The 26,313-nt window shown below is 47.2% G+C and overlaps 2 protein-coding genes across 2 annotated transcripts; one reads left to right on the plus strand and one right to left on the minus strand.

Moving 5' to 3' along the window:
• The first annotated feature begins 2,334 nt into the window (after positions 1-2,334).
• LOC126524393 (uncharacterized) lies at positions 2,335-4,527 on the plus strand. Its single transcript, XM_050172720.3, has 3 exons — positions 2,335-2,959; positions 3,685-3,847; positions 4,207-4,527. Exons 1-3 carry the CDS (start codon positions 2,715-2,717, stop codon positions 4,510-4,512), a joined length of 714 nt encoding a protein of 237 aa, XP_050028677.1. The 5' UTR covers positions 2,335-2,714; the 3' UTR covers positions 4,513-4,527.
• On the minus strand, positions 3,863-6,605 carry LOC126524392 (uncharacterized). The gene is made up of 2 exons (XM_050172719.2): positions 5,554-6,605; positions 3,863-5,135 (listed from the first exon to the last, which is right to left on the minus strand). The coding sequence occupies exons 1-2, from the start codon at positions 6,228-6,230 to the stop codon at positions 4,556-4,558; spliced, it is 1,257 nt and encodes a 418-aa protein (XP_050028676.1). The 5' UTR covers positions 6,231-6,605; the 3' UTR covers positions 3,863-4,555.
• Between the last annotated feature and the right edge of the window lie 19,708 nt (positions 6,606-26,313).

Raw genomic sequence — 26,313 nt, forward strand, 5'->3', positions numbered from 1 at the left:
CTTGTGCTTACCAGCTGTCATTATGAAACCTGAAAAACTTCGCAGAACTGAAATTCCCGGTGTTAGAACAACACAGAGCCGTGCAACACATGTGATGCCTCGACTTAGCCATCTTCCTCAAATGCTTTGTTCCCTGCGTCTTCTCTTCCATCAACACTTGATCCAGATTCTGTGGCCTATCTTTTGCATCTTCATACTTGGGACGACAACCGAAGCAGATGACCAAGCGCGATCCGACTTGTGAAATCGCTGAGTGAATGCCAAGGGCGAGCGGAGGTAATCTCGACGAACGCAACGAAGACAACCACTTCCCGCGATTCGCCCAATTTAAAATTCACAAAAAGGGAATTAAAAAAAAATTAACTTAGAATATACGGCAACCGCTTGGATTGCCCATGTTCCTTGAACTGAAACTAGCATTCACCTTCCGGAGGTGGTTACTACGGTCTCGTTAGCAATGGGTTCGTACGTTACAGCACAACCATTTTCACGAGCGTGCGTATTGAGCGAGCTTCAAGTGTCGCTGCCGATATCTCCATAAGAAAACGAGGGGAGACTACCGCTGAAGCTTCTGAAAATAAATTCCTTCTGGAGATAAGCTACGTGTGAAGGGTGGCCGAGGATGCACTGTACGAGTGATGCCAGCTCCTTCTGATCAATCTGTGAAGGCAATATTAATAAACGTACTGATGGAATTGACATTGGTGTAGTATATTAGCTTTCAATAATTGGTGAATTACGTTCGCGGAGCAGCAGTTGGCAACTGTAATCAATTATATATTTTTTGAAAAAGCTGTAAATGTTATGAGTTACTTTTTTTTTCTGTAACGCGTACAAGTCATAACGCCACTGAGCCTCCGGGACGCATTTTTCATGCTTAAGTCGTCTAGCTTAGTACTCGTAGAAGAAATAAGTTGTGGAATATACGTTTTCAGAAGTAGAGCCACGCTTTCGTTCCCACCTTTACCGATAATGTGAGGTGGTCTGCAAGATGTGTATTTGTTGTTTTCATTTTTGTTTTCGCGTTAGCATTCTTAAAGGGAAGCTGAAACGGTTTTCAATTTCTATGAATTGCTGGGATTGGGGAGAACAGACCTAATAATTTACGGTTCCGAAATTTTTTTTTTCGTTTTGTTAATATAACGGGCGGAAATCGCTTTCTAAATCACCCGCGCGGACACGCCCCCATCGCTTCCCGGAGCGCCGGGTGAGGACGTTGGCAGAGGAGAGAACCGGCGAGAGTGACGTCATGGGCGGAGACCGAGCCAACCGAGCTGCGGACCGGCGTGCTGACATGTGCTGGCATGCCTCTTTCCGTCCTGCGCTTTACTGAACGACGCTACGAGAGATCTGCTGCCGCCGCCGCTCACGTTTGTTTTGCGATTTTCGTAAACTTCTTTCCTTCTGTGCTGCGTGAGTGCCTACAGCCAAGGGCGCCCAACATGCCCTCGTTCTGTGCAGCATTCGGCTGCGCGAACACAGGCCGGCGAGACGATGTGTTGTTTCACAAATTCCCGAAGGAAAAGAAGCTTCAGCGCAGTGGGTACGTGCGGTGAGGAGAGATAAGTTCGTGCCGACGAAATCAACTGCGCTGTGCTCGGACCATTTCCGCGACAGTGACTATCATCGGAGCTTGACAACGATGCGGGCAATCGGTATTCCAATTAAATCGGCGCGACTGAAGCCCGAACAACTTCAGGTACACAGCTTGGCAGAATTCGACGGTTCTTCTTTCCCAACTTTTTCCATACTAGCCAGACAAACTGGCGGTATGCTGCATACCTCAACTGCCTGTAAAAAAAATTGCTTTTGCATCACTCTTTTTCCATTGGCCATATCATTTTCACACCTGTGTGTAAACTTCTTGCCTTGTCCAGCCGGTTCGACTCCTTTCTGGGCAAGTGCCACTTCCAGTGCTGCCCTGCTGAGGCACACAGTCCTGAATTGTCTTGAACTTGTTACGCACTGCGTGCGCTTCTGTTTTTTCCTAATCTCTTGCACCACCTGGCAGCACAAGCAGTTCTCTTCATCTTCCATCAATACGCAGCACATGCAGGTGCACCTAGTTTAATGAAAGCGTGATTAGGCCCACATTGATGCACTGGAGAAATACGAACATTTGCAGCCATTAACGTCTGGTAACACAGTTTTAGCGTAGCCGGATAGCCTTACGACAAATGCGAAAACGCGTTGTTGCTAGCGTTGCTATACTCCGTTTCATACATCAGGTGCAACGCTGCGGAGGCTTGAGATACTTCTTGCAGTGGCTGCGTTCGCACTTAGAAAACGTTCGGTGTTTCTTGACCCGATTTTTCAGAAAGCTTTCCATATATAATACCCCTGTCACACGAGCACTTTAAAGGCATTTGAAGAAAAAGACATCTCACACAAAGGAGTTGCATCCGCAGACACACGCCAAAGTTTAATCTCTTTTTCAGAAGCGGTCTTTTCCGAAACCGGAGATCACCGATCTCTTTTACGGCTGGAAAGGCGTAGCCTCCAACGCAGTGGGCACCAGTAATTATCATGCAATAAAGAAACGAAGCAAAAGTGCATTTTTATTTCAAGTGTACACATCACAAAAAAGGGTTTTGTCTTTCGTTGAACCTTAAGTAGGCGCAGTTTTGCACTTTTTGCACGGCACTCTCGTAAGCAGTTCGAAAATATCACGTGACGCTAACAGACGATGCAAATTCGCGCCATTTTCTGCGACCATGGCTACGGCGAGCGGTACCGACGAACAGCCTCCGGCACGCCAAAGAAAACCGCGGGTACAGTGGTCGGAGAGAGACACCTGGGCGTTAATCAAGTTATGGGAAGACAACCTGCCCTCGCTGCGTGCGCAGAAGCACAACGGAGGCGTTTACGATGGCATTGCACAAGCATTGACGAGCATGGGTGTACCTCGCACAAAGGCGCAAGTGCACAGCAAGATAGAGAACCTGGGACAGACCTACAGGTAAGACAAAGCACAGCAGTAAGCTGTGAGCGCTAAATTTACCTTGAAGCGGCTTCAGGCTGTGGTCGCAAGCTGCAAGCTCTCGTTTGTGGTGTCGCGACCTCAGCATCGAACGTTGTTTCCGTAGTAGGCAGCGACGGAACCCTAATCTAGCGGACGGAGCCGTAGTAACGAAGGTTTTAAGGCAGAGACCCTTCATTTCAGCTAGCGTCGAATTTTGCAGGGCTGAACTGCGCCCTGCACACACGAAAGTCGACGACGCGCTAAAGGCTGTTTCTGCAATTCCTTTACAGTGCGAGTCGGTCTGAGTAAACGCAAATTCGCCTTCACATGCGGCGAAGAATGACAACCCGCGCAGGTCGTCAATAGCATGATTTCGTTCGTCACAAGATAACGGGAACCTTAACTTATGGACAGGCGCATTTCACATTATATTGTACGCCTTCTCACGGCAACATATAATACGAAGCAGGAAGTCGTCTGCATGTTTTCATTTCTGCAGATGTGACTACGGTTTGCATTTTTCTCGGACCATGCGCAAGCGTTGTTCTCAGACAAGAAAACATGAGAAACTTTAAATTTTTTCGAGTAAAAAGGGTTACCTTCGCTTCTCAGGCTTTCTGTACCATCAAGTCGCGTTTGTATCTATCGGCAAACGTTTTGCTCTGTGTATATCTTTACATTTTGAGTATATAAAATTTTAGTTCTTTCGTTTTCTTATCCAGGAGCTGCCTGAAACACATGACAACAGGGTCATCACCGCCGAGCTGGCCATTCTTCTCCGAAGTCCATAGGTTTCTAGGATCCCTGCCTGTTCACGATACATCTTTAATGGAAGAGGCTGGGTGCAGCGAGAGCACAACAAGCAGCACTGCCTCCGTCGAAGAAGTAAGAAATGCATAGTGGAGACTATATATGCTTTATTACAGTCAACTAAATTTCAAGACATAATGTAGCATCAGCTGTGCTGCCAAGCCCATAATCTGCACAACCCTGCAGTGTAGCGGACTGCTCTTGTTAATACTGTGGTTCATTTCTGCTTGTGCTCACGCGCTGTTCATTTTGCAAGCTTGGCAGTGCGCTGTTTGGAGAATAAAAAAAATGCAGACTCTAAAATAAAAAAACGTGAATACATACACGCAAGGAGAGGCAGCTCTCTTGCAAGTAAAAACCCTGAACTAATTGTTTACCGCTTCACACATCAACTAATGTGGTCAATGTATTTCGGATCCCTTCTTCAAACGCAGCTGATCTTCGACATGCTTGATTCCGGCTCTGCTTCTTGTGAAGACGTCGCCGAAGATTGTTCACCTTCCGAGTCGCCAGTACAACAGGTTGAATCCAGGAACCTCGCAAGTGGCAGTTCCGAATGTGCCCGCAGGAAGAGAAGGCAACCGGCTGGCGACTTTCAAGAAAGGATGCTTGAGGAGCAGCGACGGCAGAGAGAGCAGTTTGCTGATGCGCACAAAATGGAAATGGATCTCCGTAAAGAGGGGCTCAAGTTGCAAGAGAAACTTGTAGATGCAATGTTGAAGTTTTTTAGTAAAAACTGACATGGTGTTCCACAATTGTTGCTGATTCTTGGGACTCTTGCGTTCAGTTCCTTCGCTTGTAATATTCCACAAGTGCTGTCCTGATGGCGGATGCATTTCCAATTTCAGCTTCTGTTCTGCGTGATGGCTGTGGAAATGTAGCATTGGACTGCTGCACCTCACTTAACCACTGTGGGTGGACACTGTCGTTGAAGTGCTCGCAAATGTTATTGAGCACGCAGCATGCTCGTATAGCCAAACGGGCATTGCCAACAGAACACTCCATTCTTTTCGCAATGAAACGGAACCGGGCCTTTAGCCTTCCGAATGCGTTTTCAACTATCCTCCTTGCTCCAGATAAATGACAGTTGAAATTCCTTTCAGCTTCACTGATGACAGTTCGGTGTCCAAATGGCTTCATGAGGTTTGGGGTTAGTGGAAATGCTTGATCGCATAATATTATCGGTGGGACTGCTGTGGTACCCACTGCGGCAACAGGTGCTTTGAAAAGGGGACTGTTGACAATCTTCGACAGCCGTGAAACACCAAACACATGTGCGTCGTGGCAGCGTCCTGGGGCACCGACATTGCAGTATCTGAATCGATACTTGTGGTCGACCAATGCTAGTAGGATAATACTGTGCCTGCAAGAAAAAACAAAGTGCAAAGTGAATAAAGGTTAGTGCAGCATGGCACTGCTGAGTTCACTGCCTTTAGTTACTGTGATGCGATTTTACAGTTTGCTTTTATTAATAGCTGTGAGTGCAGCTCGGATTACATTATTTCACATAATGCCACAACCGGTCGCTGTTAGCGTACTCTACATCGTATAGGAGTTGCAGTCCTGCGGAGAACTCTTTTCGTCGTCGCATTAAAATTGTCGCTGCTAAACACTGCAAGACTGCGAACCAAATTACGCGTTTTCTTAAGAGCTGCTGGTAAAATTGAATAACATTTTACTTAGCAATAAAATATGGGTCAGTCAGTTACTTTTTTTTACTACTATAAAAATGGGCCCAAACAGAACACTTACATGAAATAAGTTAAATCGTGGCCACTTACCAACCCTTGTAGTTGTAGTAGTCGGTGGCGTACTTCTTTGGAGGCGAAATAGGGAAATGGCAGCCATCAAGGGCACCGACAGCTTGAGGGAAATCGCACACGGCTTCGAACTCTTGGATGTGCCTAGGCATTTCCTCTTCAGTAATCATTCTGATCCAGTCACTTTCGAGCACAGAGACAACAGCTGCGCAAAACTCTCTGTAAATGACGTTGACGGATGAGCGCCCAACGCCGAAGAGGTTTGCCACAGTTCTATCTTCGGCAGAAGAGCACAATTTGTAGAGGCCAATGGCGACACGCTTTTCCGCAGTGATCGGGTCACGCATGTTGGTAACTTGTTTTTCGAGCACATGGCGCAGACTTTCCACGAGAAACCGGAACGTTGAGGGGTTCACTCGAAACGACTGCTTGAAGTTGTGGCCACCGAGGTGAGGCACAGTCTCCTCGAACCACTTTTCGTGGCGGATGAAAGCCCACGTCGATCGGTTGCAGACTCTCGTGGGAAGCGCCAAGGCATAAAATGTACACCCGTTGAGTAGCAACTGCCGCTTAATACGGTCTTTGACTGCCTTTGCGGCGTCTGCTTCGCTCTCTGCAGCAAGAATCCTTGCCAAAATGCATGCTATTTCGACTTTTTCCTTCGTGTCCGTGCAGTCCCCCATATTCTCGACCTCCATGTTGACTCCGATGTAAACAGTGGCCCAAGGTTGCTAGACGAACATGTAAAATTTGCTACTTCTGCGAAGACTCTTGAAGCTACCTTATTAAATCTTCTTTAATTTAACCTTTTCGAATAAACTGTATCTAAATTCACTAAAACAAGCATATTATAGTACGTTTCTAATTTCTATATTGAAATACGTTGGTTTATTCTAACTGGTTTTGTTTCAGAATCTAGCGCCATGCTTTCCATAGCGTGTTCGGAAGGAAACGATAAAAGGAGATCGCCCGCGCCGTGTGTCTGCAGCGCAACTCCTTTTAATTAGAGGTCTTTCAACTCGGTAAAGGACCGCTTAGGTAAAAGAGTTTTTGCGTGCTTGTGTGACAGAGGTATAAGCTCAGTTCGGAATGAAAAAAAAAAGAATTTACCCATAGAAACCATCCGTGTACTTAAACGACTGCTAACACGTTCTTTTAAAAAAAAAAAATTCTTTTCGGTATTTTTTAATCGCAGCCCGTCGCGGCAGCTTCACGTGCATGCTCGCGCGAGCAAACGCCGCTTGCACGCTGTGAAGCATAGACGGAAACGCGCGCAGTAATAAATTTTGGTGACCGGACTTCGAGCGTAGCTTCCACAGCGTTGCACCTGAGGTATCAAATGGAGTGTAGGCTTGCCTAGTGACATTCGACGTTTGGTTCAGTTATTGTGTTTACCACACGGCGGTGCTAAAATTGCCTAATATCTTTATGTCAACACTAGCATGGAGCACGCATACCGATTCTTGATCGAGCCACACTCGCAAAGTCGTCGAACCATAGTATGAATATTGCACATATAATACCTCTGGTCATCTCTGGATGTGTATGATAAGCAACTTCCATGACTGTACCTCACAGCGCTGCATGTGCGCGCTTTGAAACGCGGCACTTATGTTCGCGATCGTGTATCAACGCTGAAAAAACCACGGGACTTTAGACAAGCAGCGGCGAGGTGCTTGACATCGCGGAATTGCACCCGTGTAAATCTAATGAGAAGTTAGTGCTTCGGCATTCTTCCAGCAGCATGTTCCCAGTGACACATTAGCGAATTTTTTCTCCCGTCATTGCAACGTGCAGCTACATGAAAAAAAAAAAAAAAACATACGTGCCAGCTAAGATTTCCAGCGCGCGAGAAGGTGCACACATCGCTCTCGCTGTTGGCACACTCAATATCGTCGTTGACTCTGTTGCCGCCATCGTTTTCCATATCGGCTGTGGGTTCAAACATGTACGGGGACAATACAAGCTATCGGAGACAGCGACAACGTTCCATCTTGCAACTCAGCTATGAAGCCAGAACAGCAGAACCGCGTGCTACCAGAGAGAAAGGAATGGTGCTACACTCTGAAACGGAGACATGCAGCGGCGCCGACCGGCGACTACCGCCAACGACGTCACAGCGGCCCCGACCAATCACGGGCAACAGCGGCGTTCGCGCGATGCCCTGAGGCGCTGGTGCGCGTTTTCTTCGAAAAACAGCCGCTTGCGTTTGTTTCCGCCCTTTTTGAACCAGATATTCGTGTTCAGGGGACTCAAAACTGTAGAATGCCGCAGAGAACTCATTTTTTTCGAAAAGTGTTTCAGCTTCCCTTTAAGGTACATCGCACACGTCTCGGGGGGCTGTGTTTACGTGTCCCTATCTAGCCGTTTTCCCGCCTACCTAGGTCACTGAATAGTTCATGTTCGTATTTCTTGGTGTAAGTCATCGTGATGTGGCTTCTAACACATTTTTTTATGCTACGAGGAATATGCCTGAACAAGCGCTTATGAGTTTTCCAAGGCTCATATGACACGCCACGCCATAATCATGCACTGACGCACCTGCATATCAAGTTTCCTGCAAAAAAAAAATTATTCGGGCGATTCGACACCAGATTTAACATTCACCAATAACATAGAGGACACGCAGTGGAAAAATACCGAACACGACCTTGGGAACGGTCACAATATACTACAGATAATGATAAGGGCCAGCCCTAGCAAGAAAGAGGGTAGAGCCTTTAAATTGTCAACTCAGACAAATTCAGGAAAATAAGGGAGGAAGCCGACGACACGACACAAGGTATTGAGGAATGGCGTGAAAAACTAAAGGGAAATGTGGCGGCAGCTACGAAAACGGTCCCGCCGGAGGCGCAGTTAGACAACCTACACAATAAGCTTCTACACATGTCGGAAGTAGAGGCAGGGTTGCAATGCAAATGGAAATAACAAAACACAACCGGGCACTTCGTAGAAGGCTAGCCAAATTGAACAGGGACATATAACAGTACGCACAGCAGCTACGCAGACAACAATGGGAGGGAAAATGCAGCGACATGGACAGTCCGATAGGAATGACAAAAACGTGGAACATTCTTCGATATTCACCACATCTTTTATGCCGACGACATCACCCTCTGGTGTTCGTCTGGTTCTCCCGGTCACGTACAGGACACCCTGCAACGTGGCCTCGATCTCATCAACTCCTTTTCTCCACTGCTGGCTTGTCACCTGCTCCGGAGAAATCCGAGCTTCTCCTTCTTAACTACTCCTCATACCAGCGCTCTCACAACGCCCTAATCTCCCTCCACCTTTCCGGCTCTCCCATTCCTATTGTCCCCCAATGCAAAGTTCTTGGCTTCCCTTTGCATGCAGCCAAGAATGTGCAAGCCCTACACCACGCTGTCAGGGCTTGTCACTCGGAAACTCACCTCCTGCGGCGCGTGGTCACTCGGCGCTCGGGCCTCCACGAGGCTCATGCGTGCCGAGTTGCCGATGCGCTCGCCCTCAACAAGTTCCTGTACTTTGTGCCTTACGTTTCCTTCACCCACACTCAGCTTAACACCCTCGAGACCGCCCTTGTGGGCCTCTACAAGGCAGCTCTCAATCTCCCTATCACCACCTCCACTGCTAAGCTCTTTGCCACAGGCCTCTTCCATCCTCTTCGTTCTCTTCTCTCTCTCCACCGTGACTCCCAGCTTGTCCGCCTTTCTCTTACCCGTCAGAGTCAGTGGTTACTCGCCCTGGCGGGCATCTCTCCCATTCCCGTTTCCTCCTTTACCTCTCCAAAATCCACTCCGGCGCCCAATCTTCGCATTCTCCCCCTCCCGTCCAATATGTCCCCTGTCCTGCATGCCGGCCGTCGTCACGCGGCCGCGCAGCATCAGTCCCCCCCCCCCCTCTTTACTACCCAGGGAGTAGCCTACACGGATGCCTCTTTCATAGCTCCTAGAGGTTCCTGCGGCTACGCTATCTACCATCCCCACCTCCCAGCACCTGAAACTCACACGAGTGGGCCGTACCTACACCCTCCGGATGCACTCTCTCTCGAGGTCCTTGCCATTGTACATGCCCTACAATCATTTCCCTCCCTGCCCTCGCTCCCAGAGTACACGATACACACAGACTCCCAAGCCGCCATTCGCCACATACAGAACCGCACCCTACCCCATTCACTCCAACAAGAGGTCGAACGAGCGGTCTCCGCACTGCAACCTTCCACCGTTTTCCTCCGCTGGCTCCCTGGTCATTCGGGGATTGACGGCAATGAGCGGGCCCATCAGCTCGCCCGTGACGTTTTTAACCGGGCACCGTTGATCCCCTGGTCGGGGCCCTCGGAGAATTCTGGGGGACTCTCCCTGCGCCGCACTATCAAGGAAATTTACCTCCAGCTTCGTCTCGACAAGCGCCTCTACCCTCCCCCTCATCCATCACTCACTGTGCCGGAGGCTCGCCTTCTGTGGCACATCCAAATGAATGCCCTGGTTACCCCTTCCCACCTCTTTCTCTATCGCTATCGCTCCGGCGCCTCCTGTCCCAACTGCCCCTCTACTTATGCAGACCTATCCCATTGCCTATTCTACTGCCCGGCTGCTCAGCAATCAAGTTCCTATCCTCCCCCTTCGCTTTCCATCACCACCTGGCTCGACTCGCTTGGCGCTGAAGGTGAAGAAGAACAGCGTCGACTGGCCACCCAGGCGGTCGATATATGCTCGGCCTGTAATTTTTTGGCTGAATAAAAGTCTTATACTACTACTACTACTGTTAGACCGCGACGGGACGAAGTTGTCACATCGGCTAAATATAGATTGGCTAATACAAGCGTACGGAGGGACAGAGCAGAACTTCCTCAAGGAAATTGAGAAAAGATACATCTCGCAACCGATGCCCGTCATAAACCCTGACTACGCAGGGCAGGCAAATGATGAATTCGACAACGAAATCGGCGAGTCAGAGGCCAGGGCAGCACTACAGAAACTGAATACCGAGTGGGAACCCGGACTGGACAGGATAACGAACAATATACTGAGGAACTTGGACAATGAGTCTATACCTAAGTTAACAGAATACATTAACGAACGCTAGGAGGCAGGGCAGGTCTCGCAGCAATAGAAGACTGCACAAATCGTGTTAATGTCTAAACCGGGCAAAAGAGTGCATATTGAGAACTTCAGACCCATATCTCTCATTTCTTGCGTGGGGAAACTCATGGAGCACGTGCTCCTAGCGAGTGTAACCCCCTGCCTCGAGAACTGGGACGCGCTCCCACCTTCGATGATAGGACTCAGGAGAAACTTCTCAGCGCTGGACGCTCTGTTACAACTAAAACATCAGATCATAGAAGATCCGAGCAGATCAACAAAAGCAATTCTCGCGTTGGACCTAAAAAAGGCCTTTGATAACGTAACACGTGCAACGGTACTAGATAGGATAGGAGAACTAGGACTGAGAAAACGGACGTACGATTACATACGCAATTTCCTAACGGACAGAAAGGCGAAGAGCACGATAGCGGGCCTAGCTTCGGAGGAGAACGATATATGCAGCGCAGGTGCGCCGCAGGGCTCGGTATTATCACCGACGCTATTCAATCTGGCGCTATTCGGACTGACAGCCAAGCTACAAAAAGTCGAGGGACTCAATCATACCTTATGCGTAGACGATATCACTCTATGGGTGAGAAATGGAAGTGGCGAGCAAATATGAACAAGCTGTCCGAACAGTGGTCGAAACACTTGAACGGTATCTAGAGGGGACAAGGCTAACCTGCTCGACAAAGAAATCGGAGCTGTTCCTGCACAGAGCGACTCGCAGAGGTCGCAAACCAGGCAACTACAGGGAACATCTTACTTAGAGAGAGGAGATACAGTTGAAGACGGCCGATGGGAAACCCATACCCAAGGCCGACGGGATCAGGGTACTGGGGCTTCTCATCGAAGCCAAGGGCAACAACGGAGAGACTGGAGAGAACCGTAGTGGGAATCATGAGGCTAATCAAAAGGATAGCAAACAAACACATCGGGCTGAGAGAGAAAAACACGATCAGGTTAATGCAGATCTTCGCCATAAGTAGAATAATATACATAGCGCCGTACTTGAAATGGAAGGTCGCGGGAAAGATCAAACTATAATGCTTCATTCGGAAGATGTAAAAAACTAGCCATAGGGTCACCGATCAGCACCAGGACGGACAAGTTGCTTCAGTTATGTCTACACAACACGATAGACCAGATAGACGAGTGATAGACGAGACACAGCATCGTGCCAAAGTGGACATCCCAAAAGAGACGAAGGAAACAATTCTAATACCCCCGATACCAAAGAACATGCACTCAGAGCACAATAAGGACAGACGAGAGAACAGAGCGACGCAGAAACAGAAGAAACTCTGCAGCGACAAGGACGCAGTCTTCCTAGACGCGGCTCGATACAGTCGCAGACGGTGGCTTACGGCAGCCGTAATGGATAGCAAGAAATAGTGTAGGACGTGCGCGACTGTACGCACCACAGGTAACGAGACAGCGTAAGAAGTAGCCATAGCGGTCGCAGTAGCTCAGACTAACGCAACCGTGATAGTCAGTGACTCTTAGACGGCAGTAAGAAACTTTGCCAACTGGCGAATCTCCCCGGAGGTGCTACGCATTCTTCTTTCAGGAGGTCACGATTTGAAAAGAAAGATATACACGACATGGACACGCGCTCACGCCCTTTTGGAGGACGGCAACAACGAGGCGGCACACGACGCGGCTCGAGGGCTTACACACCGAACCGCGGTCGCAAGTGACGCCTCGGCATCCTTCAGAGGTGGCGGTGCTAGATGAGTGGTAGTGGGAGGACATAATGACCAGATGTACTGACATCGCAAAACACTATAGGTTACAGAGTGGCATATTCCCGGGGCCTCACCAAAAATAGACAAAAAGCAGTCTGTCGCATGGCGGCAGTTACAGATTACGACGTATCTGAATCCTGCGCTCTCCCACATCATATATCCGGATATATACCAAACGGACAATTGCAACAAATGTGAATCCAGAGCCACTCTGGAGCATATATTATGGGAAGGCCGAGGGATATGTAACAATAACGAGAACGTGGCCTCTAGCAACAGCGTTCGCGCGCGCTGGGAGGCCGCGCTGCTCAGCGCTGCCTTCGAGGATCAACTGCGGGCCTTCCAGTCGGCCGAGGATGTCGCCAGGATCCACGAACTCCTGGCCGCCACCTGAGCGGGGCCTTTGGCCCTCCCCACCAACTCGCAGGACACATCTTAAGGTTATTTCCTCCTCCTCCTCCTCCTCCTCCTCCTCCTCAGGCAAATTCAGGCGCTAGTGCCTATGGGAGCTGCAAGCATGTGGGTTCACACAGTTCGTGAATAATGGTTCGTACATGCATTTGCCTACTGTTCATCCTTGCTACAAACGACCTTATAACTTCAGATTTTGATAACATTAAACAAACTGTTGCATTACTAGTGTAGCAAGTGCCAATGATCATGTATATGCACGAAGTTTTATTGCTTTCGGCGCTTGGAGAATAGGATTGCTTGAACATTTAGGCCAGTAAACGCAGATTTGGGTTCCGCCCAAATGAGCACATCGCCCACGTAAACACGCACCCGGTAAAGGCCGTCACATATTTTGTTGAGCGCTTTTTGCAACACTTCGCTCGCTGATGAAACACTCCGAAAGTGATCTTAAAACGATTTTGACGATTTTGTACAAAGCACCCATTCGTTCAAGCATGTCCTTCTGATCAATAATTGGCACACGTAAGTATAGTAGGTCTGGGGTATGCTCCGGAGATCTTGACATCGACCGTACACAGCGCCTCCACCAGAAATGTCACCCAGCTATTACAACTAAAACAGTTTACCACGGACAGACCGGCAAAAAACGTCTGCCTTTTGCGATGGCTGGTCCTCGGAGAGCGCGCGCGCAACCACGAACTTCGTCGTTCTCGCCTTAATGGTCCCGTGTCATCAGGTGCAAACATATTTTGCGTCAATATTTATTTCCGAACGTCGGAAATAATGTGATTTTAAAGATAGCATGAATATTTTATGTAGCATGATTTTCAAGACGTTGCCATGTGCTTAATGAAATTATTGAATCAGTTTCTCTATGAGCGAAAAGACAAATCATTGTGCGCCCATTGCTGTTTCTTCGGGCTGTTATGCAGATTTAAATCGAACAGTTGCCTTGTTTATGTGTGAGTACCCTTCTTTCTTTGAAATCTGAAGTATGCTAAGGGAACGGACGCATGCCGTGATTGTGTAGCAACATACAAAAAAATAAGCACTTCATCCGAGAATCGAGTCTGGGTCTGTCGCATGCGAGATGAGAACTAGCGTCATAGCTAGGAAACTTGAGTGCACATATATCCAGGGTGTCCTGGTTAACTTGGACCAAGATTTTTTAAAAACCCAAGAGCTCTAGGGAAATCGTACCGACTACACAGTGGCGGCAGTGGTATGTACTTAGAGCCGGTATTTTTTTCATCGTGAAGTATTATTTAGTTAATTGATTTTAATTAGCGAACTTTTAATTATTGCTTGAATCGCAAACATATTATTTACAACGTTGTAGGGCGCCTTAACTAACCTCCGAACCAAGCATTTATTTCGTGTTGAAGTGGTCCTGGTTGTTTTCTTCCACGAAAAAACAAAAGCCCGCGAAATACGCGAAATACAAAATAGATGCGCACTCGCACGCCGCTCCTCAAGCGCCTACAAGCAACCATTGAAACATATACGACTGCACTCTCTTATCGACGCATCGTACAAGGCTTCGCTACGCTTAACAATGCCTCAGTGGCGTGTTCTCTTGATGCCGCGACCATCACATAGCGTGGAGCCCTGTATCGTGCTGCTGCCGCTAGTAAAGCCGTGTATCCTTGGCTATTCGCTTGGGAGCGCTTGAGTAGCGCGCGCGAGCGCGTATCTATTTTGTATTTGGGATGTTTCGCGTGCTTTTGTTTTTTCTCAAAAAAACCAACAAGGCAAAGCTGAGCACTAAACAAATGCTTGATTCGGAGGTTATTTGAGGTGCCCTACAACTCTGTAATTGATATGCTTGCGATTCAGGCAATAATTTAAAGGTTAGCTAATTAAGAGTAAATAATTATGTAATACTTGGTGATTAAAAGATACTGGCCGTAAGTACATACAACTACGGCTGCTATGCAGTAAGTACTATTTCTCTAGAGCTCTTGTGTATTTTTAAAATCATGGTCCAAGTTAACTGGGACACCCTGTATTTATAGCTCGGAATAGCCTATGAAGGTGCGTAGAGCTTTATTCATATAGCCAACATGCCTCCTCTGCAAAACTTGTCTCGGAGGCCAATGATCTTCGGTGAATGCTACGTGGGTATCGCTGGCGTCAGCGATGCTACACTTCATCTTTCGCACTGTACTCGGAGTACAGTGCAAATGATGCGAGCAAGGAAGAAGGTTAGTCACAAATTGCGTTTGCGGTTTCTGCTATCTTGCCGTCCTTGCATAACTAAAATTGTATTGGGCAGTACCCGTTGGCCATGATATTTCTTTTTTTTTCCTTTTCCTTAGTGCATAAACAACAACAGTTTTACGGTGACACGAACCTATGTACGGCAAAAAAAAGTCAAACTCTGAACCACCTCGAAGTCTTGCAGACTTTTTTTTTAATTTGTTCATATTTAGAAGGTTATGGACATGCTAGGCGTACTCAGGCACATTTCGCTGGAAGATGTGTGCTTATAAAACTGAAGATACAGATCGGAAAGGGTAGTCTCGAACCGAGTATCAGTGTTGCGCATCGCTAGTCATAGACCGCCATCTTGTGCCGGCCTAGTAACGTCGCTATTCTAGAAGGTACTGGCTCCCAATTTTCGCTTGGGAAAAATTTAATGACATGGGGGCCGCGTGTCTCCCTCATGGCAACGTCAACTGTTGCTCTTTTAGACGACTACCGCGGCGTCACGTAGCAAGAGCCACACCATGCATGCGCACGTTAGTTTATATCTTTCTCGTGCGTCACTAGTGGGAGTGTCCAAACTGCAAACTGCACTGGGCCCGAATTCGCCAGTCGTACTTGCGTAGCACATCACACTAGCAAGATGCTCTGCTGGGTTCAATCCATAGTCGAGAAATTGTAACGCTACCTTCGACTGTACTCTCGGCCACGCTTATCATCTCCCATTCACGACTGGCTGAATCCCACTGATAACGCAGGCGGAGCGCCGTTTTGGCCACCGACGAAGCACGAAAACGAGGAAAAGGAATAGCATCAAAGAAAGCATCGCTACAAAATTGACACCCGGGGCGTAATGGAATGGGTTCTAACGCTTGCTTGCGGGATTCAAAACAGAATTGTCGGCATGGCGTCGCCCTCACGCTGTACCATTCGTCTGGCTTCTGTGGTAACACAGAGAATCGCGTTAACAAGACACACGCACACACACACACACACAAGCACCCACGAAGACACACATGCGCACACACGCAGGCGTACATACGTTGCTTGCTTTATGGAGACACGTCGGTTTGTCTGGCAAGTCATGAGGATACCCAAACAGCGCTGGACACCTACTTCTCTGCAAAGTGATTTCTGCAGTGCGTGGGTCTGCATTGTTGTCATTTTTCTGTTTGTTTAAACGTTGGTTTCAATATTACGTTTCAACATTCTGTTTTTATTTGCAAACAGAATCAAGGCGTTCCTCCAAGCAAAAGTGGGCGAGAAATATTTCATTGGGGTATGTTAGCTAAAGGTGCTCCATTTTTCTATGCATGCTCGACCGCTGATCACACCCTGAAGATTTGCCTATATGGCGATCCTTCCTCGTGCAAATACGAGCAAGCACTAGCCCTGGTGAAGCAGGCAACAGATCATTCTCCAAGTTAAGCAGTGCTCAGGCTCAGGCCGTGCTTTTTACCAATAACGGGCCAAAGGATGAAAACAGGTTGTCTTACTGTGTTTAGAGCAAAACGCAAAATTCGTCTCAGACTCTCCACAGCAAGATTTGCTTACTCTGGGCAGAATGACGATTTCCTTCGAGCATTGCTGCCGAGATACAGCGACTTTACAGCCTTCCTGTGTTTCAAGAAAGGCCACTAAGATTTCGAGGAAGTTCTGCATGATGCTCCTAAAGTTCTGAGGGTATCAGCTATGCGGATATAGAATTTCGAAGTTTTAATCCCTTTTTGGATTGAGTCGTCCACATTCTGGGCAAATTAAATGCACATCGATTATCTGCAATTGTAATAAGAATGCGTAAAAACATTCAACATATTTTTGCCTTTCGTTTTCTTTCTTCGGCTGATATTACAAATTGAGAACAAACATTCGTGTACTTATTTTAATGTAATCACCCCTAAATTGCGCATGCGCAAGGACACATATTCGTAAAATGCAAGAATATTGGCCGAACTTTCAAATGCAACAAATTTGGTCATGCGAAACTTAGGAGACCCGTCATCAGTGTTTTTAGTATCAACAGTCCGGAAAATATTTTTCTCTTTATTCAATACGGCAAAAAATTATTTTCGAGGTAAGTTGCAATATATATTTTTTGACAAAGGAATATATGCCATTTTATAACACCTTCCTAGACCTACATCAGAACTCTAGCTTTGCACAAAAGTCCTTAATTTTTTTGCCCTTATGGGCGCAGAGCACAAGCCCCCGAAGAAATATTGACAACCTAAATACATAATTAGAAATTAGACATTGAGGACTATATCATAAATAAATGATTTATAGTAGGCTTTCCCAAATATATAAATTGGTCTCTGCAGCCCATCTCCCCTAAGCCCGCTTGTTTGAATCGGCAGCGGGATTTCAATGAGTAGCTCTAAAGGATGATTGATCGGGAGAAATTCCAGTACCACGGTCGAAATGAGAAAAGTGACATCCCATGCGCCATCAAACTTTTACTTTCCTATAGGCTACACGTAACTATGAATTTTGTACTTCTGTTCAATCATAAACAGGGTTCTCACACATTTCAAGATCCGCCTTTTTTGTATTCCTTCGCTACCCTCTGCCACAAGCTGATGGAAATGTTTTGAAAGAGTGCCGGCGCTTTCTCCGGTTGACTTGTTTACCTTGAATTGAATTCTGTAGTTTTACGTGCCAAAAGCACGATTTGCTTATTAAGCAGGCCATAATGGGAGACTCCGGATTAATTTAGACCACCAGCGGATTTTTAACGAGTCCACAATGCACGGGACACGTGCCTTATTGCATTTCGCCCCCTTCAGAAGGCGGCCACCGCGATCGGGATTTGATCCTGAGATCGTGCTTAGCAGAGCGTTACTATAGCCACTAAGCTACCGCGAGTCGATATCAGCGGCCGAGAAACTTAACGGTAACTTGTGATCCAGAAACATATACTACGGTGTCTTACTTACAGTTTCCGCCTGCCATAAAGTATTATTAGAGAAAACTGTGTTTGGCATAAGACCTCGCTTAGAGGCCGTGTAGTTCTCTCGTGCAAAGGCGGATGCCATCGCTGACACCTTTTATAACTAAGCGTGGCGCTTGTTTATGCTGCTGTACCGTATGTACCCCCTATGTTTCGTCCACTTTGACCAGGCTGCCAAAGCTGGACACGACACTTATAGAGAAATGCACCAGATCGTTTTCTCGAGAAAATACGCGGCGACATTGGTGTTTGCACACGCTTGGCGTCTCCAGCTATCCCTGTGGACAGATGCCAGCTACCAGTACGGACCCCTATGCAAAATGGATCTATGATGCCACTTTTACATTCCGCGAAGCCTCAACAGAAAAGACCAAGCATGCCTTCACCGCATAAGACTCAGCGTGGCTTACAAGAACTACACTCTTAAAAAAAAAAAATGGAGAAGGCTTAAGCTTCGCCTTCAAGAGTGGAACGCGATAGCGTTATCGCACCCCGTTCGCACCGCCTACTCAAACGCGCTACGCCAGCCAAACGTCGCGATCGGCACAGATAGCCGGGCCCCGACGCGCCATGAAGGCGGACGCGATCATGGGGCGAGTGGCGCGCCACGTGTCGGGGCAGCGCCGTACATTGCGAGGAGGGGGTCTTCTCTGTTTGCCGCAAGATGTCTCTGCGTGTGCGCAGAGCGCAGAAGAAATGTAGCGGAAACGTACTTCGCTACTCGTGAAACTACGACTTCTGTAAGTTACATGGTCATAATTACCAATATACACCGCAGTACAACTTTCTACGGCACGTTTCTAAGGCAACACCGCATTCACTAGAGGCGATTTCGTCCCGTTTTGAAAGAACGAACTCGTGGCTGAGTGGTAACGTCTCCGTCTCACACTCCGGAGACCCTGGTTCGATTCCCACCAGCCCATCTTGCAAGATGTTTTTCATTTATGAAGTTCCTTCTTGGATTTATCGCTCACGGCCAACGACGCCGGCGACACCAGTTTTTCTGCGACACGAGCTCCTTAACGCTGTCGCGTTAAGAAAAGGAGCGAGAAAAGAAGAACTCGCCGTTTTCCTCGTGCAGACCGGCGAGTTCCTCCTTCACATGGATGGATGGGTGTTATGAGCGTCCCCTTTGGAACGGGGCGGTGGGTTGCGCCACCAAGCTCTTGCTACTATGCTGCATAATATCCTACCTAGGTTAACCAATGAAAAAAGAAAAAACAGCACTATGAACTACCGCGTCCAAACTTTCTGATCCCCTATTGCTAATTGTGCTTTTGTACGTCTCCGTCTTTTGTCGTTTCCCTACTTTTCTTCCACCAATCCTCCAATCGCCTCTTACTAATGTCTATTGCGGACCTGTTTGCTTTACCACTGCTCCCGCTGAACCCAAGGGCTTCAAGGAGGCCAGTGGTGCCTAAATCAACCATTGGGTAGACGTCTTCACATTCTAATAAAATATGCTCCGTCGTTTCCCTAGCTTTACCGCAGCAAGCACATGCTTCTTCTTCCTTCTTATATCTCGCTTTATAGGTGCGTGTTCTAAGGCATCCCGATCTCGCTTCGAAAAGTAATGAGCTTCCCTTTGAGTTATCATAAATGGTTTCTTTCCTGATTTCGATTTTTCCTCTTAAGTAGTTATTCATAGCAGGTTTCTTTTCCATTGCCGCCACCCATGAGAAAAATTCAGCCTCTCTGACTTTCCGCTTGACCTTCATTGTTGCTGTGTTGCCCACCCCACAGGCCGCATACTTGCTGGTAAACTTCCTAGTTCTTTTCCTCCACTGTGAATCAATGTTTTGCCTGTACAGATACCTGAACACTCTCCCAGCCCAAATACTTTCTTCCATATTCCTCAGCCGTTCTTCATACTCAATTTTACTGCGAGCTTCCCTCACTTCAAAACTAGTCCAGCCCATATCCCCCTGCACAGCTTCATTTGTAGTCTTCCCGTGAGCGCCCAATGCGAGGCGACCCACTGACCTTTGGTTCCCGTCGAGTCCTGATTGTACACGCACTTCACATGTCGCGCCCTCTTGTGGCAGTCAAAAGGGGAGGAACGTTTGTCCCTTGCGTGCGTATTTTTTGTAGCCGCCGCCGGTGATACGAATGTCGGTTACAATGTCTTCTTTTCGACGGAAAGTAATGCTAAGAGCATAACCTGAGATCTCAACCTTACATGACAAGCGACCAGCAGTGTTAAACCTCTAACTCGAACGGGAGCTGCGATACGTGAATAATTCAACTCAAAACAGCGCCCGGCTGCTGACGCACAGCGAGACAAGCCCGTACTGAGGCATCTCGGCGTAGACACCGCGCATGTCAGCGAGCCTTTCTCGCTTTGATGCGTGAAATTAGGATGAGGAGAAGGTTAAGCTATCTCAAATATATGTGTTTGTGGCCGTTTTGAAGCACCATCCGCGACGGCTTCGAAGCGAAAGCAAAATACGTTTGCTGGCGCCGTCGGCACGTTGCTGGGCGGTGTGAGCGCATCACCGACGCAAGCGACGCCGTCAAATCCACAGCTGGAACACAAACCCTGCAACCAGAGCAACGAGGCGGTCGGGCGCATCTTGCAACCAGTTATACAGCTGTATAAGCAGCGTCACCTGCGTGCCGCTTCGCCTGAGTCTCCGCCCGCCAGCGGTGGCTTCTCCGTGATACATTGTGTATCGCGCGCGGCACTACAGAGACAGGAAGCACCGACCAACAAGAGAACACTTATTTCTTAAAAGACGTGGTAGAAGCAAACATACAAACAAAAAGGTTCGAGAAAAAAATTTTGAAAGAGCATTTACAAATTGCTGACTTCCGCACTGCAGTTTTGCGCATACGGCTGTCGGCGTCTCGGAAGAAAAGGAGACACTCTCGAAGATAACATCTAGAGGGACAATTAAAGCTACAAAGTACGAAAAGCCTAATGAAAGGCACTAGGGTACGGGGCAAACGGATATGCCCAGACATGAACGGGAGACCAAGTTATTGGGACACGCATGGGTATGGCAGTGTTGTGCACTGTTTCGAGTGCCGGGATTCTAGAAAGCTGCAGGGCACTGTCGAACTCGAACGTCGGTACAAAGTGAAACCACCCTCTCTCTAGCAGAAAGCACGGCTAGCACTGCACATACACAGCTTTGCACTAGAGGCGTTCGGAGAGAGACAGCATACTCCAAAGTCGGAGCTATCCATCCCGGTCATTTGTCGCCACGGTTACGCTTGAGCCACTGAATTTACACTGTGGTTACAGTAGTTGTAGCCTAGTAGACTTTATCGCAACAATCTTCGTTACCACGACTCTCCTGGAGATGGATATGACACAACAGACAGCAGCAGTTAGCCTTCTGGCGTCGTCAATGGTGAGCGGGGCCAGTCACGCCAACCGTGTTGAGTGATGTTGGGTTCTCGTATGCAGTAGTATCCTGACATCATGGCGAGTAACTTCTATCATAGCCTCCTTGGATGATATGCTAGTATTTACGTCCACTCTGCTCCAATATCCTTACAAATTGCACGCAGCTGCTGAGCGTGTAGAAGCGAACGACGTCCTCGACGTAGAAGAATACAATTAGTCTGTGGATAGGCAAAACATGATTTAGAAGGCGTGGTCGAAAGCGGTGGCTTCAGCGTCCCGGTCAGACTCATCCCTACACTATACGCGCGGCCGGAAGTCCAGCCGCCGCCGGCACACCGCGCGCCGGCTCACACGTACCTGCTTGCAGGGGCATACGGAGGCCGCAGATACCAAACTGTTTGCCATTTCTGTATGAAATAAGGTGACGAAACGTTGAAGCAAATTAAACAGAATATATCTTGTAAACCTCAGTGCTTCTTGAAGCGCCATCCGCTACGGATTTGAAGTGAAAGGCTTAGATAATTTAAAGACGCTAGTCAAAAGCATTCATTATAGTGCGGTTTTATATGAACAGGTATTTGTGGATTTGCAGTGCCTATCAGGTGACTATACCAAACGTTGGATCGTTCCCCCCCTGTGGGAAGTTTTTTTTTTTCATCCACTTTCATCGCCTATAATTCATCTTTTCTTTAATTCATTTTGTAAGTACGAGAAATTTGCTCCATGTTGTCATTGGTATCTTTGTTTCCTGGCTTCTCATGATATGATAAACCAAAATTGGGTCCCTCAGTTGCCCCCTTTCTCGTCATATAATAGAGTCACTCACTGGCACTACAATGAAGCTCGAAACATCATGGAAATATGAGAAGGTTCCAAAGCGTATTAGCATGTTTGGAGTCGGGCATGAAATAGATGGTAACTGGCCCATGCCGTCGTCCAACTTATCCACGCTGAGGACGCTGTTGAACGGAGGGACTTGTTCTCATCGAGAACGAGGAATATTAGATTTATTTACCGTATTCACATGAGAACGTTACAGTTCTTAAGTCTAACATGAGTGAAAGAGGAATGCACCCTGGAGAGTCCAAAACAGCTGCTTATAAACACTCTGTCCTCCCTAGATCCCTAGGTGAGGGAAAACGGCCGTTCGACCAAAGCGAGCGCTCAGACATCGTCCTCAACCCGCCTTTGAGGGGGAGGATTTACACACTCACTTCCGCACAGGTTTCCCTGAACACACTGAAGTGAGAGGGTTTCTTGCAGACAGGGGTCTTGACCCGAACAAGCTCCTCTTGATCCAAGAATTGACTGCGTATTCAGTGGCCGCCGCGTCTGCCCATTGTCCGACGACTTCTGGCGCCCATCAGACAGCAGTTGCAAAATATCTCTTTCCAGGAATTCCCCTGCCCCAAGCAACCTATGGCGCCCACGGCGAATCCACTAACAATACTTGGTCCGCCGACCGCGTTCAGTCATAGCGGCGCCGAGGGGGTGTTGACGCGACACATCGTCGTCCCTACAAAACCAGTCACCGCAGCAGGTGGCGAAGGGTTCCAAGGTCGCTTCTGGGAAGCTCGCCACCCTCGCAGCAGATGCTGGCTGGGAAAACTTTGTAGGTCGCTACCCTTGCATGCCGTTTGTAACAGTATGGATGTAGGCAGCTCGAGCAGTGTTTTTGTAAGTGCCGTGTGTTGGGTGCTGCGGTTGATCTGTTCTGCGCAGTATGTGTGAAAATGCTCTGTGTTGCCCCGCTGTGCATAGTATGTCCATGAAAGTTCTTTTTATTTTATTTTTATTGTTTTAACACCATACTGCGGTCGAAAGCCCCAGCAGGGCAACGTAACAAAAGTAGTGGTCAAAAGATTTTCAAAAAACACAAAAATACATAGTGAAACGGTAGAAGACCCCCCCCCCCCCCCAGTATACTACATTATTATAATCAAAAGTCAGCAGGACAGAGCAAAAGTGCAAAGCACTACCAAACAGATACACAAAATAAAAAAAAGACAGTTCGTACCGCATGGTTACAAACAGAAAGGTACACACATCTCAAAATCAGGATTACCCCTATCACAAAATGCTTCCATCGGTAACGCATTCCATTTTTTTATGGTCCGAGGAAAGAAGAACACATGAAAAAATTTGCGCACGCAAAGTAAGGTTCAAGAGTATGAGCTGTGTGTCTAGTTTGCCTAGAAATTCGGTTTTTACGTAAGTTTCAGGTTTAATGTTAAATTTATGAAAATATAGGTAGTGGAGAAATTCCAACGTAGCAATTGCTCTTCGGTGTTGCAAAACAGGAATGTTATTACTAGCCATGAACGTTGACGGCGAGTCATTGCTCTGGTAAGCATTAAATATAAAACGGACCGCTTTCCGTTGCAACATTTCGAGTTGCCTAATATCTTTCTTGAGACATGGATCCCAAAGGACACTAGCGTAATTTGATTTAGGTCGTATAAATGCGTTATAGGCCATCAGTTTTATTTCTGATGGAGCTGTCATTAGTTTGTGCCTCAAGAAACCGAGCTTTTTAGCAGCGGATGAGCATGTTTTAGTAATATGACTTGACCATGTTAGGTGGTTTGTTATCCTAATACCTAAATATCTATACTCATCAATATCCGATACAGGACCATTATTTAGAGAATACCTGTAATTAAAAGGGCATTGTTTGTGTGTAATGCGCATCACCACTGTTTTATCACTGTTTAGTTTCATGGACCAATTCTTACACCACTTGGGAACGGTACAGAGGTTAGATTGTATGCATTCTTGATCTCACTAGGAGTGATAACGATTTCAAAAAGTATGTAGTCGTCTCCAGAAAGCTTTATACTTATTTTTGACGTATCCACGGAGGTAACAATGTCATTTATGTATAGTAAAAAAAAGAACAGGTCCCAAAACGCTACCTTGACCGACTCCTGATTTTACATGTGGAACGGCAGGCGCGCAGGCCCTCACTTGTACGTATTGTTCGTCATCCGATTGGTAGGAACGGATCCAGTTAACCAGGTAAACCGGTAGGCCTATGCCTTGTAATTTCGAAATGAGTTTGCTATGCGTGACGAGGTCGAACGCCTCACCAAAGTCCAAGAATATGGCATCAATTTGATTTCCCGTATCAAGCGATGCGGAGAACTCGTGAATTGTTGTGACCAGTTGTGTTGTTATTGATAATTGTTTCCTAAAGCCGTGCTGGAAAGACAACACAAATATTTTCTTCAAGAAAGGAGGAGATGTAATGTATGACTATGTGTTCTAATAGCTTACATGTCGTGCAAGTTAAAAAAAAATATAGGCCGGTAGATGCCAACATTCAGACGATCGCCTATTTTAAACACTGGCACTACACGCACCGTACCATACGCCAATCATCAGGAATTAAGGAATTTTTGGAGGAAAGACGGAAAACATGTTTTAAAACATGTGCAACCGGTTCGGCATGCGTACGCAAAAATGTGCTCGGAAAAATGTGTTCTGTACCAGCTGAGGATCTCGTTTTTAAGTTAAGTACCAAACACAGTATAACTTCATAACCTTCATATGTTATAAAATGGGGAGACATTACTGAAAGACAGTTATCATGCGTTGCCTCGTGCTCGGATGTGGCAAATTTAGAGCAGAAGTAATGGTTAAACTGCTCAGCAATTTTTGGGGCATCATTCACGAGACAACCGCCAAGGAATATTTCACGGGGTACAGCATTTGTCTCTTCTAGATATCGCCAAAATTTATCAGCACTTTTTATCAAGAAGTCAGGCCATGATGTAGTGAAATGTCTAACTTTGGCTTTGTGTTCCCCTGCGTGACTTTGCCAAGCGGGAAGTGCAAAGTGGAACGACTGTTTTTTTTTTTTTTTGATGGATGGATGGCTAATATGAGCGTCCCCTTTCGGAAGGGGCGGTGGGTTGCGCCACCAAGCTCTTGCCACTATAGTGTCGAATGTCCTAGCTTGATTAAAAATGACAAGAAAAGAAGAAAAACCCCAAGGAATTCCCACCACCAAAATTTCTGACCCCCTATTGTGAACTTTTCTACGTCTCCCTTTTTTGTCGTTTCTCTACTTTCCTTTCAAGAATATTTCTTTCGTCAGCGTTTAGCGCCATCTATCGGCCCCCGCAGTTACTAATGGCTTAGTAATTTGAAGCATCTCCAGGTGGCACTAATCGCGCTGTTTACATTGTTTACATTGCATTAAGCGCGTTTACATTGCTTGCTGCGGTAAAGCTAGGGAAACGATGGAGAATGTTTTATTAGAATGTCAAGATATCTGCCAGCGGTCGATATAGGCACCACTGGACTCCTTGAGGCCCTTGGGTTCAGCGAGAGCAGGGGGAAAGTAAGCACAATGGAGATTAGTAAGAGGCCATTGGAAGATTGGTGGAAGAAAAGTATGGAAACGGCAAAAAAACGGAGCCGTACAGAAACAAACTTCGCAATATGGGGTCAGAAAATTTAGTTATGGGAATTCATCGTGCGTTCTTTTTCTTTTTAACCTAGGTGGGCCATTAGGCAGTATAATAGCAAGAGCTTGCTGCCGCAACCCACCGCCCCGTTCTAAAGGGGACGCTCATACCATCCATCCATCAACACGTAAGCGTGTGTGCGTGCGTGTGTGTGTGTGTGTGTGTGTGTGTGTGTGTGTGTGTGTGTGTGTGTGTCCCTATGTTTTCGTAAGTTCAATGGCACGATGTTCTAGCGATGCCATTCCTCTTCGCGCTTCGATAGTGGTTAGTGCGTTGCTCCACCCGCGTTATTAACAGGATCAGTCGGCCGTGAACGGTGGGTGATAAGCGTGGCTATCGAGCGGAAAGCACTCGCTAAAAAATCATGTCGTACTTGGACCTGGTTCCTTGTATGCGCCAAAGAAAACTTACCGAGATTATTTGTTTTTCTTTTTTCGCAAATGTCATAACGTACACTATGCTTATGACGCGTACGTTGTTTTCCAGCTGTGAAGTAGCACAGTTCGCAGGCCTAGTCGCATCCGTTGCTTCGCTTGCCTGGAGTCGGCCACATTGGTTTTGAAGAGAGCGAAACCGT

The sequence above is a fragment of the Dermacentor andersoni genome, chromosome 3 (genome assembly GCF_023375885.2).
Source record: "Dermacentor andersoni chromosome 3, qqDerAnde1_hic_scaffold, whole genome shotgun sequence".
Classification (NCBI taxonomy): Eukaryota; Metazoa; Arthropoda; class Arachnida; order Ixodida; family Ixodidae; genus Dermacentor; species Dermacentor andersoni.

Bases quoted from the DNA above. Each gene is read 5' to 3' on its own strand.
- LOC126524393 (XM_050172720.3), top strand. From the start codon at position 2,715: ATGGCTACGGCGAGCGGTACCGACGAACAGCCTCCGGCACGCCAAAGA. The intron at 2,960-3,684 runs GTAAGACAAAGC...TTTCTTATCCAG, and splicing joins AACCTGGGACAGACCTACAG to GAGCTGCCTGAAACACATGA. The intron at 3,848-4,206 runs GTAAGAAATGCA...CTTCAAACGCAG, and splicing joins GCACTGCCTCCGTCGAAGAA to CTGATCTTCGACATGCTTGA.
- LOC126524392 (XM_050172719.2), bottom strand. From the start codon at position 6,230: ATGGAGGTCGAGAATATGGGGGACTGCACGGACACGAAGGAAAAAGTC. The intron at 5,136-5,553 runs GTAAGTGGCCAC...TTTTTCTTGCAG, and splicing joins TACTACAACTACAAGGGTTG to GCACAGTATTATCCTACTAG.